At 37.8% G+C, this 20938-nt stretch overlaps 1 protein-coding gene across 1 annotated transcript in view; it reads left to right on the top strand.

The window, feature by feature from the left end:
• Nucleotides 1–20938, top strand: part of PRKN (parkin RBR E3 ubiquitin protein ligase) — a 634620-nt gene that overhangs the window by 188439 nt on the left and 425243 nt on the right. Inside the window, exon 5 of the mRNA XM_054396652.1 lies at nucleotides 17312–17395. Within this exon, the coding sequence (XP_054252627.1) occupies nucleotides 17312–17395 (84 nt within the window). The remainder of the gene's footprint in view (nucleotides 1–17311; nucleotides 17396–20938) is intronic.

Below are 20938 nucleotides of genomic sequence, written 5' to 3'. Positions count from 1 at the left end.
TTAAAATAAGGAAAGAGGGAATTCCTGCCTCCCTTGATATTACCTCTTTTCATTATTTGAAGTCGTCTGCCAGAGCAGTAGCTCTCCGTGAGAGCTATTAAATGCCATCAAAACCATCACCCTGTCTCTTCAGACCAGATCTGTCACACCTTGTCTGGGACAATAGAGTCATTGAGGGCTATTAATCCAGCCCTGCCACATGGATTGTTTTGAGGCAATAGAAGATTGGGCTATCACAAACAGGTTGCCCAGAGAAGTCCTGGAAGCCTCATCCCTGGAAGTGTTTAAGGCCAGGTTGGATGTGACTCTGAGCAACCTGGTCTAGTGGGAGGTGTCCCTGCCTATAGCAAGAAGGTTAGAACTAGATTATCTTTTAGGTTGCTTCCAACTGCAGCCATTCTATATTTTATGATTCTATCTAATTTCATAGAGGTTGCATTGGCACAATGTCGTTTTCTACTTAAAGGTATCTAAATAAATCATAAACACATCATTTCAGCTTCCTTGACTACTTTAACTGTTAACAGTGCTTCCTTGTCATATTTTAATTCTCAGTAATTTTCAGATAACTGTTTTAGACACTTTAGATGGGAGCACCCTGAGACCAACTGAGGGTGTAACTTTGTCTAGACATGCTAGCAGAAGAGAATTTGCCCGTACATCTCTCTTGTCCCCTCAGCGTTTCTCTTTTTGGGTTGTTTTTCTGTTTTGTTTTGCGGTTTGTTGTTTGTTTGTTTTTTTGGTATCTCTCTGTCTGTTTCTGTGTTTCACCAAAAATAACAGAGCTCAGATTGATAGAGTACAAATATTCCATAGCTGATTAGTGCAGTATTTAAAGAAAAAGTTCAGGCAGTAAATATCTGTGATGTTCTCAGCAGGAACCAGACAACTGGAATCGCTGATAGCAGTCAAAGGAAAAAGTGCAGTTAATAATTTGTAGATATTTACACCTTTACTGGTTTCTTTCACGGTACAAAGGCATTAGTGAAAGTGACAGAAACGAGTTATGAGCCATTTACTTGGGCTATCTGGAGGGATTTAATCTCACTTGGGTCATGGAGTTGAATTCTCTGGGAATTGGTGTTACTGTGATAGGATGTATCTGAAGGCCTGGAGTGCAGAGATAAGACTTTAAGTCCAGCTGGAATTAGAAGCAATAGAATTAACTGGATTGTAATGCTGTAAACCTTTTGGTTCAGATCCTGAAATGCCTCTGGATGGTAGTTCAAATCTCTTCCAGATGGAGGTTTGGCTCTGGGACCTGTACCCAAGACAAACATTAGCAATGTCAAGGACTTTTTGGAGCATGCACAGTAAAATCAGCCTTACATGGTTCAGCATGTTTTCTGTTGTTTGGTCTTATGATTTTCTTAATATATTGGGGAGGATGGTTTACTTGTTTCAGAAGGCTAATTTTCCACTTCACTGGCACTCACATCTTTGTGGTTATTTCTTTTAAAGGAAGACTAGAAAAGCGTTTGAAAGGTCATTGCTTTTATAACAAATGAGACGAGGCTGGCACATGCATATCAATTTGAGATAACAAGGATTGCTATCATGGAAAACATGAAACAGCTAAAATGGAGCTATTAAGAGTTGGGTATTTTGGTTTGGTTTCTTTGTTGTTGTTGGGGGCTTTTATTCTTTCCTCTACCTCTCCTTGAGTAAGCTTTTTAATAGTGGGTTCATGGAGACCTACCTACCAACACATCTAATTTTACATCTAATGTAGTGTATTTTCTGTGATCATACAGTATAATTAGACAAAAGTGACAATGCATAGGCTGACATATTAAGAATGAGAAGTTACTTGCAAACAGTGATTGTAAAGACAACAATTTGTTTTTCTGAGCTTCAAATCCCCTAGTGTAATAGGAAATACAGTCTTTAAATCTGCTGAAGAGAGATGAAATTTAAGTATAGAACTGATGATATTTAATGTTGTTTCTTTGTAATACTGACAAAATATTGGTTCTGGTTGGTTTGTTTGTTCATGATTCTATACCAGGAGCCAGTAGGACTACTTAAATTTTTAATTTCTGTAGTAATTTTTATTTTTGAATCAATCCTGTTGTTGTTAATATTGTTGAAGTTATGCAAAATTATGGATTGTGCTAAAATCTATGCTAAAATCTAGAGCAACTTCTCAGTAGCTCTGAGGAAATATGAAGGAAATCAATATATTATGATTTCAGAAACAGGTGGGCAAAGAGAGAAAGTGGTGTTCCCACAGCTCCTCAGTAGGCAAGCAAGAGCTCTGAACAGAGATCTGGTTTTCCAAATTCCAGTCCACAGCTTGTCCTTTTAGATATTGAACTACAAACCCTTTTTATAGTTCAGTAAATTGAGTTATACGTGATGGGTGTTTGTCGCAGTGCATGGATATTTGCACAGTAATTAAACACTTATGAGTAATTATTATGCATAAAGCTATAGTTGCAGTCTGTGCTGGTAACAACATAGCGCTATGGAATTAGACTTCATTTCAAAACTATTGTTCCACCTGAGGAAGGTGGGAAAGATGCAGCAGGTGAAAGCACAAGAATTGGAGACCATGAATGTGTTCTTTTGTTCTTTATTTTAACTTGTTTAAACTTTCAAGGTTTGTTGTTTTCTGTTTGGTTTTGTTTGGTTTGGGTTTTGGTTTTTTCAGATCTAGATGTATTGTCAAAAGGTACAATAGCTCAAGAATATTTGTTTGGTCTTCTAGCAGTGTGCAAACTTGTCAAAACTGTATGAGAGGAAAACTCATGACCTTATATTGACAATTCAGAAACTGTTCAAGTGGAATTAATGGAAGGGTATTAGTATGAATTAAAAGGAAAGGAATGTAATACTGATGTGTGAAATGGCACTCTTATTAGAGTTCTGTGTATTTATAATATAGCATTTTACCCATTTAGGCTTTTACTGGCATTCCAAATTAGCAAAGTTATGAGAAGGGATACCTAGATACTGTTTTAACTTGCTAGCAAAAAATATTAAAAATTAACTCAAGGTGGGGACTCTCTTACAGCTTTTCATTACTGCTAGATACAGACAAGTAAAGCACCCTATAACTTGAGAGACCGAGGTAAAGAAAGTGTATGAAGTGCTTGGGTTTCCTCTCATCCAGGAAGAATTCAGTGTATTCTTTTGGTTTTCTTCAGAGCTGTTAATTTTTTTTTTCTTTTTTCAGCAAGGAGATACTTCACTACATTTTCTTGCCTATAGCCTGCACACAATAGAGGTGATAGGACTACATATATGTTATTTTGTGAAGAAAAGCCATTGCTGCAAATTATAATTGTCTTGTTTACAGAGTTGCAGTTTTGGGCTCTGAGTTTCTCTGAAGGTGTGGTGTTTAGACCAGAGTAGACCAAAACTTGAACTAAAGAGCATAAATTGGCAATGAAAAGCAACTTGTACCTGAACAGAAACTGAATCTTGGAGAAATGGATATGACCTGGAATGGTGGGACAGTTATAAGCAGCAGTTGTGTAGAATTGAATGTCTGGGATAGTGTGCATGTGTGTGTGTGTGTGTGTGTGTGTGTGTGTATGTGTGTATGTGTGTGTGTGTGTGTGTTCAAAAAAGTTTTGCACATTATTGGTTATGACTATAGTGTATTTTATTGCACATCTATATTCTTATTCAACTGCCAATTCTAGATCCTTCGTTATTACAACCAGATTTGTTATAGCTAAGCCTAATGATGATAAATAAAGAACTGATTAAGCCACTGCCATAGGCACCAAACTGTGAATTAGTCATAATGTTAATTCTAGTTAATCACCTGAATTTTATTTGTTGTCATGGTTTACACTGTGCCATAAGCAGGGAAAACAACATCATAGTAATAGATAGAATGGTAATCTTGCATTTTAAAATGCCAAACAGTTAAATAATATATCTGTTTTCTTTCCCTATGAGAAAAGAAACATATACTAAAAGTGATTGCACTACAAGAAAAGGAAACTGTCTTAGCATAAAATGTAATAAAATCTGTGGGAATGCAGATATGTTTGCAATGACTGTAAGTCAATGTAGAATTATCCTGATTTTATGACTGAGAGCCTACTTTTTTTCTAAAAATCAGAAATGGTTGGCATACAAGTGGTCTCAGCCTGAAATGAATTCAGTAATCTGAATGCACATCATAACCCTCATAAATTAAATAGAGATATCACATCCAAAACACTAAAATATTTTCTTTGCACTGGTCAGAATTCAGCAGATATCTGAAATCTACCCTGAAATTAAATGATGTTTTATGTAGCTTCTAGATGATGTATCCTGAAGTATGCATTTCAAAATATCTTGATAGTCACCATTTAAAGTAGCCTATTTCTAGACATTCTAATGCTTGTGAAGTGACTTCAGACATACCATCTCTGACTAGAGAATTGCTCTTTTTATACTGTAGTGTATCTTTGTCTACTGTGTGGAAGGAAACAAAAAAATAGATCTAGGAAACCACTGGTGAGCCTGAAACAGGGTGGGTGCAGAGTGGAGTTATCCTAACATAAAGAAGGTCCTTGAATTAATTGAACAATTAAGAGCAGGTATAATGAAATGAGGCATTTCTCCAACTTAATCTCCTTCAAAGCCTGATCCAGTATGACATTCACAGATGTCACCTTGCATGCGCAAACAATATTAGGTTGCTACGAAACTCAGGCGGTAAGGACATTCCTTAACTTTAAGGAGGGGCCTTCTCAAGATCTTCCATCAGAAAATGGGAGAGTTGACTCCAAATACCCCTTTACCTGAGCTGCTTCACCTTTTCTGTGACTTAGGCGAAAATTATCAACATTGCTCTTGGGTCAGAATTCTAGAGGTCAGACCTCCAAAACATACTAGAGACAGCTACAGATAGATTTATTGGGGTTTTTTTGGTTGGTTGATTGGTGGGTTTTTTTGTGGGGTTTTTGTTGTTTGGTCGGGTTTGTGGGTTTTTTTTGTGGTGTTGTTTGTTTGGGGGAGGGTTGTTTGGCTGGTTTTTTGGTTGCTTTTTTTTCTTTTTGTACACTTCAAGGGTTTAGCATAGTAGAGGAAATTCAGAAAAAAATCAGATACTGTAATCAAAAACAGGTTCTTAGCTGAGGAGTTTTCTACTGTGAGAAAAGTTCCTTTACCATCTATCATGCAACACCATAATGGCACATTTATTTCACAGACATAAATGCTTCCTTGTCTTTATTTCCTGCTTATATTTATTTTGTAGCATTTTGGTCACTTCTCTTGCCTGTTCCTAATCTCTTCCGATGCTATCGTACTAGCTGCTCAGATGTCTGCCTGCCAGACGGGAGTTCCATGTGATGGATGGAGTCTCTCATAAAGCTGACCTGCCTGGCACAGCCCTAATTCTTTAACGTTAGCTATGTACTTTTGTAAAATGATTTAAGAATCATCTTTTCATTTCTTTTATGTGTATTATCAGGATTGTGCCTGGGGAGAAAAAAAACGTGACCAAACCAAACCCTAAAAACACATGCTTGCAACATAACCTTAAATAAATCCCGAATGAAGGGGTTCCTTTGTTATCAAGTACCTAAAATATGTATGCATTCAACTTAGAATAATGTCGTGGGTATGTAAAATTTGCAACAATTGTAGCACTCAGAAAAACGACAAATGTTATTTAGTTGTTTTGTTGTTTTATTTTTTTTTATTTTTTTAAGTCTTGGATGTCCTTTGAGTACCTTTCATTTTGGAACATAGGAATATTGTTGCTGAAATTGGTATGGTTTTGTCATTCAGGGTTTCTGATTATGTGTAAAATCAAAAGTGGACTATATAGCAATCTATTTGCTTCAGATACTGTAGTGTGTAATCTTGATTTTACAGTTTTATATAAGTGCAGTAACTGAAAAATTGCTTGAACACCTTTTGAAATCAGTCTCTTGCTCTTAGAGTCCCTCTTGCTTTAGGTCTTTGTATTGATTAGTTTAATTAGTTGAGGAATTTATTCTTAGTGAAAATGTGGAAGGGATTATTTTTTTTTCTTTTTATGAATATATCTAATATACTTAGAGCATGAGTCTTCCCACAGGAATGGGAGTGAGCCCCTGTGGATAAAATTATAAGCAATGGAAATAAAGATGCAGTAGATGATAGCAGAGATAGGGAAAGGGAATAGGAACATGTAGCTAAAGGCAGTATCCTCTCCATACGGAGCTGCTACAGCCTGAGTACTTTGACTGTTGTCTCTGGACATGTTGTCTAGCAGTGACTTGTGAAAGGGAATTGATGAGCTGATGACTTCTCCAGTTATGGTCTGTATTCGGAATGCTCTAACTCTCTGTCAAAAGCTTTTTAAAAAATTCTTCTTAAAGAAAAATATTAAAAAATTAAATTATGTGACATGCAATTATCACATCTGAATTAAATTATTACTGTGGAATATTCATGAGATTTTTTTTTTTTGCATTTTACATTTTTGGTTTGTTATTTTTGTTTAACTACAACTCAGGTTAATTTGAATTACAATGTGTCTTATTAGCATTATTAGAAAAATACTAATTATAATGCTTGGCTTCTATAATGGCTTGTTTTAGATTTTATATTTTTTGTGTACTACTTTATTTAGTTTGTATATTTCTCATGCAGACCTAAGTTATGATTCATCTGAATTACAGGGCTGGCTAGATCTTCTCTGCCTAAAAGGTATGAAGTTGTTTAAATGTTTCTATAGAACAGAGCTTTTACATTAAATCATGGACAGCTGTGCTACCAGATCCTGAAGGTGCTTCACTTCTGAGCAGCTGACATTTTCCTCAAGTGCTCTGACTCTTAGAAATTGACTCCTTTTGTGGATAGAGACAGTTTATTCTTATTCTAATTACTATTTTCCTTTTTAAAATTGTGCCTTGTCTTGCGAGGGCCCTCCAGGCAAGGAACAGCCCTCAAGTGTGGCGCTGAGGCAGCAGCTCCCTCTCACCCTGCAGGGAGCTCTAGTAGGGGGTTCTGGGGCAGGTGTCTGGTGCAGCCCAGGCCCTGGCTATGCCAGGGGGAAAAGAGGGCTCCCTTGGAGCTGCTGTCACAGGCCAGAACTTTCTTTGGGACAAACTCCATGAGCTGTGGGCAGCCGCTTTTGAAAAAGATGAGATACAAATTAAATTTTCATTTGCTTTTACTTGGGTTACAGCTCTTAACTGTCACTTGGGGATGGAAAGGACAGGAACAAAAGCAATATTTTGGTTAGGCTTTGAAATTAGCCTACCCAAATGGATGAATATTTTAATGTAGATAGTTGTAGCTCAGATAACCAGTGTTCTTGCTGTTGTTAGGATGTACTTGCCTCAGTTCAGAAGAGTACCAGCTCTTAAAGGTTTTCATGTCTTCTGTTTCCAAGCAGTGTCTGCTTCCTTTCAGGAAGATTCCTGAATTCATCACAGCAGTAACAGCAACTGAAACCAGAATATTTTTAAAATTCTGCTGCTGCATATATTGGCCTCAATGGGATTTACTGGTCGTAACACTTGTAACTGGATCATTTCTTTTTTGAAAGCTGTGATTTCAATGGACGCAGTAGATACTTGGCAAGTTACAGATATTTCTCCAGTTCTGTTTTCTTCCTTCATTCTTCATTCATTTAACGCCATGCAGCTGAAGAATAATAAATTTTGTATTTATAGAGTAGAAATCATTGGTCTTATAGATTATTTCAATGGTGTTTGGTTGTTTTATTTTACAAGACTCTACATCCACTTTTTCTTTCAGTCTTTCAAGACTGCTAAACTACATTCTTCTCAAGCAGTCATGCAACAACAGGACATTCCAGTTTAATTTGTGCTGCAGTTGTATTTGAATTCTTTTTATTCTCTTTTTCACAGAACCACAGAATGTTAGGGCTAGAAGTGACCTTGAAGCATCATCTAGTCCAACTGCCCCTGCCAGAGCAGAATTACCTATACCAGGTCACACAGGAATGCATCCAGGCAGGTTTTTAATATCTCCAGAGAAGGAGACTGCACAACCCCTTTGGCTACCCTGTTCCAGTGTTCCGTCACTCTCACACTGAAAAAAATTTTCCTTGTGTTTCCATGGAACTTCCTATGCCTCAACTTCAACCCATTGCCCTTTGTCCTGTCATTGGGCATCACCGAGACCATCCTCTTGGTACTCACCCTTTACATATTTATAAACATTAATGAGGTCACTCTCAGTCTCCTCCTCTCCAAGATGAAGAACCCCAGACCCCTCAGTTTCTCCTCATAAGGAAGATGTTCCACTCCCGTTATCATTTTTGTGGCTCTGTGCTGGACTCTCCCAAGCAGTTCCCTCTCCTTCTTGAACTGAGGAGCCCAGAACTGGACACAATATTCCAGATGTGGCCTCCCAAGGGCAGAGTAGAGGGGGAGGAGAATCTCTCTCAAACTACTAACCACACCTCTTCTAATACACCCCAGGATGCCATTGGCCTTCTGAGCCATAAGAGCACATTGCTGGCTCATGATCAACCTTCCATACACTAGGACCCCCAGGTCATTCCGCCTTCACTGTTCTCCAACAGGTCAGTCCCCAACCTATACTGGTACATGGGCTTGTTCTTTCCTAGGTGCAAGACTCTACACTTGCCCTTGTTGAACTTCATTCAGTTTCTCCCTCCCAGCTCTCCAGCCTAAGTCTCACTGCATGGCAGTACAACCCTCTGGTGTGTCAGCCACTCCACCCAGTTTTGTGCCATCAGCAAACTTGCTGACAGTGCACTCTGTGCCCTCATCCATGTCATTGATGAATATATTGAACAGTATTGTTCCCAGTACTGACCCCTGAGGGACTCCCCTAGATACAGGCCTCCAACTAGACTCCAACCCATTGATCACAACTCTCTGACTTCTTTTCTTCAACCAGTTCTCAATCCACCTCAGTACCCTATCATCCCAACCACACTGCCTCAGTTTAGCTGCAAGGATGCTGTGGGAGATGGTGTCAAATGCTTTACTGAAATCAAGATAAACCACATCCACCATCATCTATCCACCTGGTTATGTCCTCTTAAAAGGCTATCAGGTTGGTCAAAGATGGCTTCCCCTTAGTAAAACTATGTTTGGCCCTTTCTGGTAGGGAAGGCCTCCCAAAGTAACTGTCTAAAAGCACACTGTGGATCAGTTATTTGTTTCTATAAAAACAGAATGTGTAGCAACACAATGTGCATTATAAAGTGTTTTTGATGAAGTGATGACTCTGGAAACCTTTATCTTGGATGTGTTTGTACAAGCCTTCATTATTTAGTTGAGATCAGTGGGATTATTCTTGTATATCCATGTCCTATAATACAATATGAAAGAAAAGAAAGACCAACACTTACTAAAAAAGCATGTTCTTAACATGTTTTCTTTGGGGTTTGTTGTCATTGTTGTTTGGTTTGGTGTTTGGTTTTTTTTTAAGATATCTGTGATAAGAAAGAAGTAATGATCAAAATATTGGAAATTATTTTTCTCTGCTGCCTGCATTTTCAGTTAGAGATATGATTCTTTGATCTTTGGTTTGAAATAACTAGCATACAGGAAGTCTTCCTAATTGCACTACTGCAAGCAGTTCAACAAATTGTCAGCTACTTAGTTTTGGAAGTTGTAACTATTACCATAAAACTGTCAATTTACTAATTAGGCTGAACATTCTGAAAGGAAAATTTCATCTCTTAGTTGCCACTATAAATCAAACTATTAGGTTCAACCCCACAAAGACTTAAAACATGATTAACTCTACTTTAGTATTAAAAATCATATGAATAAAACTATCTATATGCTTTATTAGTTACTCTAATGGCCATGGTCAGTAACCAGAATATTTCGTCTTCTGGATTCTTTAATGTGCTATGTAGACTAAGAAGTTAGCTCCAGTCCTCCCATTCTTATTCCACAGATCCCCTTAAAACTACCCCAAAGACTAAATTAGTAGTCTTTTCTATACTGTTCTCCCTGCTGTATGGGATTATGTGTCAAAGTTGGTCCCTGGTAATGAGTTAGTTTTACCTGCAGTGAAGTGTGCAGTATCTCAGAATCACAGAATCACAGAATGTTAGGGGTTGAAAAGGACCTCAAAAGTTCATCTAGTCCAACCCCCCCTGTCAGTGCAGGATCATGCATACCAGATCACACAGGAACACATCCAGGCAGGTTTTTAATGTCTCCAGAGAGGGAAACTCCACAATCCCCCTGGGCAGCCTGTTCTAATGTTCTGTCACCCTCACAGTGAAAAAAATTTTCCTCATGTTCGCATGGTACTTCTTATGCCTCAACTTCCACCCATTGTCCCCTGTCCTGTCAGTGGGCATCACTGAGAAGAGCCTGACTCCATCCTCTTGGCACTCATCCTCTACATATTTATAAACATGAAGATCAACTATAAACTAATGTTACCCCTTAGTCTCTTCCAAACTAAAGAGACCCTGCTCCCTCAGTCTCCTTGTAGGAGACACTCTCACTGCTACACTGGTATGACTTACAGAGTCATGTCATTCACAGTAGCATTTATTGAAATGTGGAATGTAGGAGTGTTAATTACAGAAATTATGGATTGCCTCTTATATCCTATCACCTGTGTCCTAGTGAGTTGCTGTGTCTTAGCTTTCACTTAGGAACAAACCAATATTTCTCTATGATATCTGAGCATTCAGTAGAAATCTAGCAAGTGCCTTAGATTTTTTTTTCTGAATTGAAAAGAGATTTCTAGTCTCTGTTATTAGAAATAAGCCGTACAAATTTTTTCTGATGAGTCTAATTGAGTATCACTTGTGTAGCAGCTAGATTTTTCTTTATAAGTGCCTCAAAAGATGATTAGATTGCTCTCCTAAATTAAGCCTGTTAAGACCTTACACCAACCCACATTTTATATCTAAAAGGTTTAATTTTTCATCTCCATTACTACGTGAATGAAATAGGATTAAAGTTTTAATTTGAATAAATTTTATCTATACTATGTTCAGAAGAAACAATGTGACATTCAGCAATGACATTGTAGTGACATATTGAGAACATGAAGAGCAAATAATGTTTTGGGTTGGGGATGCTGAAAAACCAAGAGTATGAATACACTGATTTATCAATAGTAACATGAGGTTTAATCAGTACCAGTTCGTCTGTCCAAGAAAAAGCCCTGTTCTTTCTCCATATTCACAGTCTCTAAACTTTGTTGAATTCCTTGGGGCTTTATCACCTGTTGACCCTTCTCCAGACTTACCCATCTGTTCCAAGACATTCATGAGCCTCTAGAATCTGACAATCTGTAGTCGTCTTACAAATTACTTGGTCTAAAACAGAAGTAGCATAATAGGAATAAAAGTCTTGGAGGGCACTGTTTTTAGAGAAGCAGATAAGCTTTAGTCAGCTGATGCTGAGGGAGGCAGCTCTGATTAGTAAAAATGTCTATGCTCTTGTAGGAAAACGTGCATTCCCTTATAAAGTGCTTATATTGTGAAAGCAAGCTCAACCTTGCATTGACAAGAGTAGAAGAAAACAGCAGCAAAAGGACTGTTATCCTCTCTGCTAAGATGGTTAAGCTTGTGACAGTAGGCAGGATCTAATGCTGTTCATGTAACATTCATGGCCTGTGTTAAGCTGCATTTGCATTATGTATATTTCCCTTCAGAGTACATCTTAGTTCCAACTGGATCTGAGGGATGGAGTTCTCTGTACTGTCACTGGAAGCAGAGACGTCTGGTAGCTTGGTGTGAGTACCACTGTTAGTGTGGCAAAAAGGACCCCCCTGGCATTTTGGCGGTCTCTTTTTCTCTTATTTCCTCAAGGTACTACAATCATGTTGAGAGGTCATCATACAGTGGTTAGGTCTTCAAGTACTCTTATGTAGACAGGTAGCCATCATTTATCACAGGAATTGAAGTGCTTGGATGGTTCACATTAGGTTTACTACTTTTCCAGTGGCTTGCATGCTGTTTTCTAAACCCTTTGAAGTACCTGAAATTATTTCTTACATAATTTTAAAAATCATTCTGCATTAATACTTGTCCCTTGGTTGGGTCATTTGCTCAACATTTTAATGATTTATGTCTCTCATGTATATATTAGTGGATACAAAGATGTGTCTTAATGAGATTCTACTGCATATTGTTCACTGGGGGAGAATATAAAGCAGGGAAAATACAAAGCATTGAATACATGGATAGTTTCCAGCCATTTAAAATGATTCCAAGTCTTTGATGAATCACTGGTTTCTACTGCTGACCTCTGCTTCTGACCTTTCCCTGGCTTTGCAGGTCAACAGTTCTGTCAGCAACTGCATTTTGATAATTTGTCACTGAGATATCTAGATAGTATTTTTGTTCTCAGAGATTTTATTTTATTTTATTTTATTTATTAAATGGTTGTTGACCAAAATGCAGCTGTGATTCTACAATGCAAAACCCATTCTTGGCTACTGGATAGAAAATACACTGAGAGTATACTATGCACTGTACTGGGCAACAGTACAATATACTGGTGGAATGTACACAGGTTTTCAGTACTCCCCTTATACATTTAAAACACCACTTCAATCCTCCCTGTTATTCACAAGCTGCATAGAAGCTTTGGTTCAAATTTAATATGCCATTTGCTAACTTTTTTCCTGTCTTCCCACTCTAAAGGGAAGGAACAACTGCCATACACCCAAAGCACAAAAATGTCCACATTTAATTATTTGGGAAATACTTGACTATTTTTACATGCCTTTTTTCTATTCAGTGACCTATTTATTTCTTTATTCTGTCATTTTCCCATTTATGCACCAGAAAGGTCTTCTCTGATGCATGCCTTTTAATGCATAGCTTTCCCTGTGAGCCATTTGCCTGTGTACAAGAAGGGCATTTGTTTTAATCTCACAATCAGAAGGCTTTGTTCTTCTCACAGGGTGTTCTTGATTAATGCAAAGTAATAATTACAAACGTTACAGCATGCAGCCTTACAACACAAGTGATTGGCTGGCTTGCAGTTTGACAAGAGAAAGAAAGAAAGAGAGAAAGAAAGAAAGAAAGAAAGAAAGAAAGAAAGAAAGAAAGAAAGAAAGAAAGAAAGAAAGAAAGAAAGAAAGAAAGAAAGAAAGAAAGAAAGAAAGAAAGAAAGAAAGAAAGAAAGAAAGAAAGAAAGAAAGAAAGAAAGAAAGAAAGAAAGAAAGAAAGAAAGAAAGAAAGAAAGAAGAAAGAAGAAAGAAAGAAAGAAAGAAAGAAAGAAAGAAAGAAAGAAAGAGTTTATCTCACCAGAATTTCTAACTTTATTTTGATGCAATTATGGCAATGACATTTCTCAGTGCCATCGCTAAAGAAACATTAACATTTTGAATACACAGTGCTTTTCAAGGACAAATGTCAGGTTTGCCTTTTTTAAAACAAAACAAAAAAAAATAAAATTCTTAAGCACACAAAGTCTTTTGGAAATGTATTACATTATCATTAATAAGAAAATATAACCCTGAAGGTACAGACATACAAAAGATTTTTCTCTTCATGGAAAGTAAGGCATAGAATTTTGTATTGGTTTCTTTTATTTGGTTGGGGTTTAATTGTTGGGTATTTCCTCCTATTCCTTGCTGCCAGACAGACACAAGCCCAAGATGTCCTTGGACTTTTCCTGCTGGATTAATTTGTCTCTTAAGAACTTCATCTAATGCTTGCTAGAACAAAGAGAAAATTCTGTTGAATTAAAGTTGAGTCTGGTTAATAATAGAAAAAAAAAGAGTGGAATGCTTCTGACTTTCTTATGGGATTTATGCCCATCAAAAGAGTTAATATAATGAAGTGCTGGCTAGGGTGAGTATTTTAGGAAGAAAAAAAATAGGAAGTTGTTAGATACAGTGGTGTTTGGTTGACAGTTGGACTTGATGAGCTTAAAGGTCTTTTCCAGTCTTAATGATTCTATGATTCTATGAGTGAATGGCTGTATAATAGCTGATCAGCCTGATCTAGTGTGAGGTGTCCCTGCCCACGGCAGGGGGGTTGGAACTAGATGATCCTTGTGGTCCCTCCCAACCCTGACTGATTCTATGATTCTGTGATAGTTTGGGACTATGTGTCTAGTTCCCTGTGTACATATTTTTATCATGCTTTAAGTGGAAGATGACATGCTCCTGTTTCAGATAGAGAGGTGCTTCACACAAAGGACTCTTGTGTGCAAGATAAATGTCATGAAGAAATTATTGCAGAAAGAGAGAGCGCTGTAAGTTGACACCATGCTGTATGCCACACTAGCTTTCCCTTGTAAGCTAGACTTTAACAGGTGACCACAAAATTCTTCCTATTGTTGTTGCTATTAATGAATAGAAAGATATTGCCATATTAAGCATATTTGGACTTAATCAAATGCTAATTATAGTAGTTGCATTCTGGTAGTAGCAAATATTGCATCAGTTCCTTTCTGTTCTAGTTCCTTCAAGGATGTTTTCTTGATTATATTTTGCAAATCAGCTGCTCATTTCTCAAGTACTATAAGACTGTGGCATAATCAACATAGTGATGCTGTTTCAAATCCACTTTACATATGCACTTTTCTAGAAACTCACTCAGCCTTATAAATGGTCCTAGGTGTTTACTTTCTTGCTTAAGAATTACTCTTCTTTCTTAGATCTTTGTGATTGTGGACCTAGACCTGCAAACTATTAAATACTTGGGAAATTCTCTCCTGAAATAATTCAGTGAGGTTGAAGAACTGATTCCTCTAAAAACTTTAGCTCGAAACCACTTTTTTCTTATGAAATCAAGGTAATTAGTCCTGGAATTGATAATGTGTGTGCGTGGAACTTCTTCTACAAGATTCTTTTAAATTTTCTTAGTGTGTAGCAATCCTGTGAATATTTTTGTGTATATATTGGCATAACATGATTAACTTTGAGAGTCTTGTATTAATCATGCACAAGTGAAGCAACATCCTCTTTCTGCCCCCAAATTTTATAAAGCACACTTGCTTCTTGTTTCTCATCCTTTATTTCTAATATTCACTCCTATTTATACATGCAATACAACTTACACGTGTTCAAACTCTTTTTGTACCTATCTCAAATGCCAGCACTTCAGCTTATGATGGTAGAGAGCAGAGCTCAGCACAAACTAACCTGTTTTGCAAAACTTTCAAGATAGATTGAATCAACAATTTATAGCTAAGATCCTATTACTAAGCTAGTTCAAAGATATCTCAGCCGTATATATTCTTTGCTGAAGAAAAGCATTATGCAAAAGTAAAAAGGAGATGGAACTTGATATGATACTGGATTATTTTGTAATTCAGCTATGATTTAAGTAGGTACTAATTTAGCTAATTCAGTTAAACCTCTTGATGGTCATAATTTCTCTTCTGGATAATGTTTTCCTGTTATTCCAGAGTGGCAATACTATCTCAAATACTGAATAATCCAAACAGCAGACATTTTAAATATTCATAGAATCATAGAATTGTTAGGGTAAGAAGGGACCTCAAGGATCATCTAGTTCCAACCCCCCTGTCATGGGCAAGGACGCCTCACACTAGATCAGGTTGCCCAGAGCCACATCCAGCCTTGGCCTTAAACACCTCCAGGGATGGGGCCTCAACCACCTCCCTGGGCAACACATTCCAGGCTCTCACCACTCTCATGGTGAAGAACTTCTTTCTCACATCCAGACGGAATCTCCCCACTTCCAGCTTTATTCTATTCCCCCTAGTCCTGTCACTACGTGACACCCTAAAAAGTCCCTCCCCAGCTTTCTTGTAGGCCCCCTTCAGATACTAGAAGCCCACAATAAGGTCACCTCGGAGCCTTCTCTTCTCCAGACTGAACAGCCCCAATTCTCTCAGTCTGTCCTCATAGGAGAGGTGCTCCAGCCCTCTGATTATCCTGGTGGCCCTTCTCTGAACATGTTCCAGTACATCTATATCTTTTCTGTAATAGGTGCTCCAGAACTGGACACGGTACACCAGGTGAGGTTTCACCAGAGCGGAGTAGAGAGGGAGAATCACCTCCCTTTACCTGCTGGCTATGCTTCTTTTGATGCAGCCCAGGATGTGATTTGCTTTCTGGGCTGCAAGTGCACACTGGTGTCTCATGTTGAGCTTCTCATCCACCAGCACCCCCAAGTCCTTTTCCTGAGGGCTGCTCTCGAGCCAGTCGCTGCTCAGCCTATATCAGGATTACCCCGACCCAGATGCAGGACCTTGCATTTGTTCTTGTTGAACCTCATGAGGTTGGCTTGTGCCCACCTCTCCAGCCTGTCAAGGTCCTTCTGGATGCCACCCCTTCCCTCCAGCCTGTCTGCTGCACCACACAGCTTGGTGTTGTCAGCAAACCTGCTGAGGGTGCACTCAATGCCACTGTCCACGTCAGCAATGAAGATGTTGAACAAGACTGGTCCCAGTACTGATCCCTGAGGGACTCCACTTGTCAGTGGCCTCCACTGGACATGGACCCATTGACAGCCATCCTTTGGGTGCGGCGATCAAGCCAATTCTTTATCCACTAAATGGTCCATCTATCAAACCCAGAATTTACCAGCTTGGAGAGCAGGATGTAGTGCATGACACTTAATTGTTTATTTCTGCTATGTATATGAATGTCTTTAAACTTACTATGTAGTTCTTGAATTCTTCTTATTGTCTATGAAATAAATGTTAATTGGTGTGAGATTAATATTAAAAGATAGTAATTGCACTAATGTAATTTATTAACTTTTTTGTTTGTGTTCTGGGAAGTACTTTAAAATTATTCCTCAATATGGCATATATTTAAATATTGTTTGATAGAGCATTCTGTTATCTACCTTAATTTGCATTTGTGGAATATTAATAAACCTGTTTTGTAATCTTGACATTTACTCTGTTTTGTAGTGACAGCTGATTGTTTAAAGTTAGGCTGACACTGTTTACATTAGCATAAGATGGTCTTAGAAAGAGGAATTGATGAAATTATGCTAATACTGTCTACCTTAAGAGTGTACTGAGATCACTGATCCCAGGGGAACCTTATCAAGGATGAGATGTTGGAGATTCCCGAAATACCAGCCCTGCATCCTTTAGGATTTACATTGTTGGATAAAGTCAGCAAAGTCCTCAGAATGATGCCCTCATGTCGAACTTAACTCACTGTAAACAGTGTTGAACCAGAAGATGAGTTTTTGTAGCTTTTTGATCATAATTAAGCCAGTTCTTTTCTTAAGAAAATGTACCTATTGTTTTATTCAGTGACTGAACTTCCCTGATGAATATTGTCTATAATCTGGTTGGACTTTTTCAGTTTAAACGTGCTAAAACTGCCTAGCTAAAGTATAAAAGAGATGGTGGTAGGAAAAGCAGCAACAAAACCAACTTTCATATGCTTACTTACTAGATAGATTAAAGCCTTTATATGCTTTGATTTTATTTTGAAGGGTCCATCTTGCTGGGATGATGTGCTGATTCCCAACAGAATAAGAGGTGCTTGCCAGTCCCAAAGATGCAATGGAAACACAGCGGTAAGATTTTGTCCTGCTTCTCTAAGTGCTGTGGTACTTACAAGAATACTGTTTGTAGCAATTCTAAGCATATTGGGATTGCATAAATGAATGCAAATTCACATGTATGGAATACTTCAAAGAAGCTGTTCACCATCAGATAATGTATCTGTGATATTTAGCAAAAGGCAGGACCTTAATCAGTTGCTGCTTGGAATGGAGGAAACAATTTTATGTCATTTCTTTCACTGAAGTAGAGCTCAGATATTCAAGTATGCATAGGTTAAATGAAGAATCACAGAAGAATATAATACTTAAGCATTCATGGCAGTGATTATTTTATTATTATCATGTATATATCATTGCCCTGAAAACTTAAAATTTCTATATCATCATCCATATTGGGTCTTTCACATCAGATATTCAGGCTCTGTCCATGGGAGCAAGTCTGCATGTGTCGGTGTGAGCTGAAATTCACCCCCCCCACCGACAATAACCAGGCTAGCCCAGTCTGGAAGCAAATGAAGGCTGTATTTACAAGCAGAGTCTAAAATCTACAATGAAATGCAATGAATATATACAAATATACAAAATTCAGGACATTCACAAATATATACAATTAACAGAAAAGCACAACCGATCTCCCTTTGCTTGCCCCCAAGGGGACCCTCCCAAAGGGGCCTCTCTCTCTCCCAGGAGCTTCCCCCCAGACCCCCCTGGACAGAGAAGCAGAGTTAGTTAAGCAGAAAGTTGTTAACTTAGCTGCCAAGGTCAGTACGTGTTATCTTCAGCCAGAAGAGAAGAAGAAACAGCAGCCAGACAGCCCAGCAACTGCCCCCACTGCCGAACGCAGAATGTGCAGAGTGCCTACTTTGTTTTGGGTAATAGTACTTAAACATTTCTATCTATCCAATGGAAGTGTTTAGAACAATCGTTATTTTGCTTTCTTACACCCAATAGTGACTTATTTACATTCTTTCACTTTCTCTGTTCTGAACTTTGCAAGGAAAAATTAAAAAGACAGTTTCAAACCACCACACTGCACTAATCACTTTACAATCTGTTCTCCCACATGCTCATTGTTGTTTACATTTAGTGTTTCTTGAAGTGATACCTATAAAAAGCCTGAGTAAGCAGCAGCATACACATCCCAATTTAGTAATGAGGACTTTTTTTCAAAACAATATTAATGTATACTTCTATCTTTCCATGTGTTAGATGTTGTTTAATAGTATTTAGTACTAAAGAGCTCTTAGAGGTGCTTCCATGTCAGGAAAAAAGCTTAATTTGAGGTGTTGCTTTTGGGCATAGCTTTTAAAGATGAACACAAAACTTTGCACATATGAGAGGATTCTATTCACCAAAGGTTTGCAGGTTGCTAAGCACCTTTTTTTTCAGAGACACTCACCTGCTCTGGCACACTTTCTCTTTGTCTTCCCTCGCAAAATAGTTGTGAAGTGCCTTGTCCATGTGATTCCATAGGTGTTTCCTGTTTGGCCGCAAGTAGTGTCAGGAAGTATTTGATATGACTTTAAATATTAAACAGTTGTTTTAACAGCTTGGGGCTTATGGCTGTCTCTATGCACAGCCAACAGAAACTAAGGTATTGCAGATCTTGGGCTTGTGCTTCTCAGTCTGCCCTCAGTCTGCTCCTTGTAGTAGTGGCTCAACCACTCTCTTGAAAGTGGCAGGTATTAGACATTCGAGTGCTAATCTCTCTGCAGTACTGAGCTCTCTTAGGTGTGTAAAATAAAGCACCATATTGCCTTTGGGCATTTTGGCTGTAGTCTGCCTGTTGGATCAGTTGTAACTGTGGGAGAGGATGCACTGACTATAAAATTGAAATCTTAACTGGCTAATGCTGTGGCAACCAACCAGTCCCCAGTCAGATAAGTCCCATGACCCCAGCTGCTGTCAATGCATCTAGCAAGTTGCATGGTTCACAAGCCTTGGTAAATCCATGTTGAGTACTTATGATAAGCCTCTTTTCCTCAACATGCTTTGGGATGGTGCTAAGAACAAACTGCTCCATCACCTTTCCAGGGATGGAGGTGAGGCTGACCAGCCTATAGCTACCCGTGTCCTCCTTGTCCTTTCTGAAATTTGATCACTTGCTTATATTTACTCCTTTTATAAAATGATTAGTATACGGTCATTATATGGAGTTTTAAACAGCCAGCTTCCACTACACAATAGCCTTACTGTTCCAGTGTGCATTTAGGGGCAAAGAGTCTGCAATAGAAGTGTGTTATGTTTTGTTCACTGTATAACTTTGCCTGTTATTTTTCTACATTCATCCTGTATAATTTGAATATTTTTCCTTCTTCTGCGTGTCTACTGTCACTATGTTTGGCACTGAGGACAGCAATATTATGTAATGTTTTCATAGCCCATCTATTCCACAGGGAGTCTGTGCTGATCTGGAATAGGCTGGACTAAGAAATAAGGGAATAGTGCTCATTTTGGATGCTTCAAATATGCAGCTTACCAAATAAATTTTTTTTTCAAGCATCCAAAGATATTCTTCTCAAACCTCACTATTCAGATGAAATATACTTCATTCTTTTTTAATCTCATTTTGCTTCGATCAGCTCAGACCTCTGTTTCAGTTGAAAACAGAAATTCTCTAGCAGTTAGAGTATCAAAAATACAGTAGTAAATTTTATGGTGTTATCAAAATGTGAAGACAGTAAAGTAACAATCTTATCATTATAGGAAGTCTCCAGTACATTGCTATATTATTTATTCATTCTTGTTTGTGTATGGTGATATGGTTGGTTATTTGTGAAAGGAACCATGTCTATCTGTCCTTGGAGACATTAGAATATTTTCAATGCCATAGTATTGATAGGAGTAATCAAAAATTCTGAAATGTTTGTTAATACTAAGAAATTTATTCTTCTTTGTTGATGTCCATGCTAGTTTACCTTATGCATTATAGATTACTCTAGATATCATATCCTCTGGCATAACAAAAGAAGTGTCTCAATTGTTTCTAAGAATGACTTTTCAAAGCCTTGTTAGCTAAGTAGAGCTATACCCAAAATCAATCTGACTTAACTTTATAAATAGAGTTTATGCATTTCTTACAATAACTAGAATAATGATAGAGTAAACATAGTACCTACTTAGCCATTTATTTTTATATTATAAATTAAGTCACTTGACCTTAATTTCCATAGAAACACCTAGGAATCCATATGCATGACTGAATCAACACCTTACACTGTATTAAGACAGATATCACGGTATTGTTAAATGTGACCTTTAAGATGTTTAATCAATCACAACAGCTTTTGTATCATTCTTGTATCATGCCTGTAACAATACAAATGCAATTTCCAATTTCTATATAGCTTAATTTTAAAATATTTCCCCCCTCCTATATTTTCATGAAGAAAAGTTGTGCTCCAAAGCAGAACAGTTTAGGGTAATCTGGTATGTGTGCTAATATTTCGATATCCTCCCTGGTCCCATGGAACTGTTTGGAAATCTTCAACTGCTGAGATACAAGATATGAAGTCTGAAATACCTGCTAAAGCAATCCTTTACACCACAGAAACT

Source organism: Indicator indicator, chromosome 2, assembly GCF_027791375.1.
Source record: "Indicator indicator isolate 239-I01 chromosome 2, UM_Iind_1.1, whole genome shotgun sequence".
NCBI lineage: Eukaryota > Metazoa > Chordata > Aves > Piciformes > Indicatoridae > Indicator > Indicator indicator.
The sequence above is the reverse complement of the archived record's forward strand: the minus strand, read 5'-3'. Positions and strand labels throughout refer to the sequence as shown.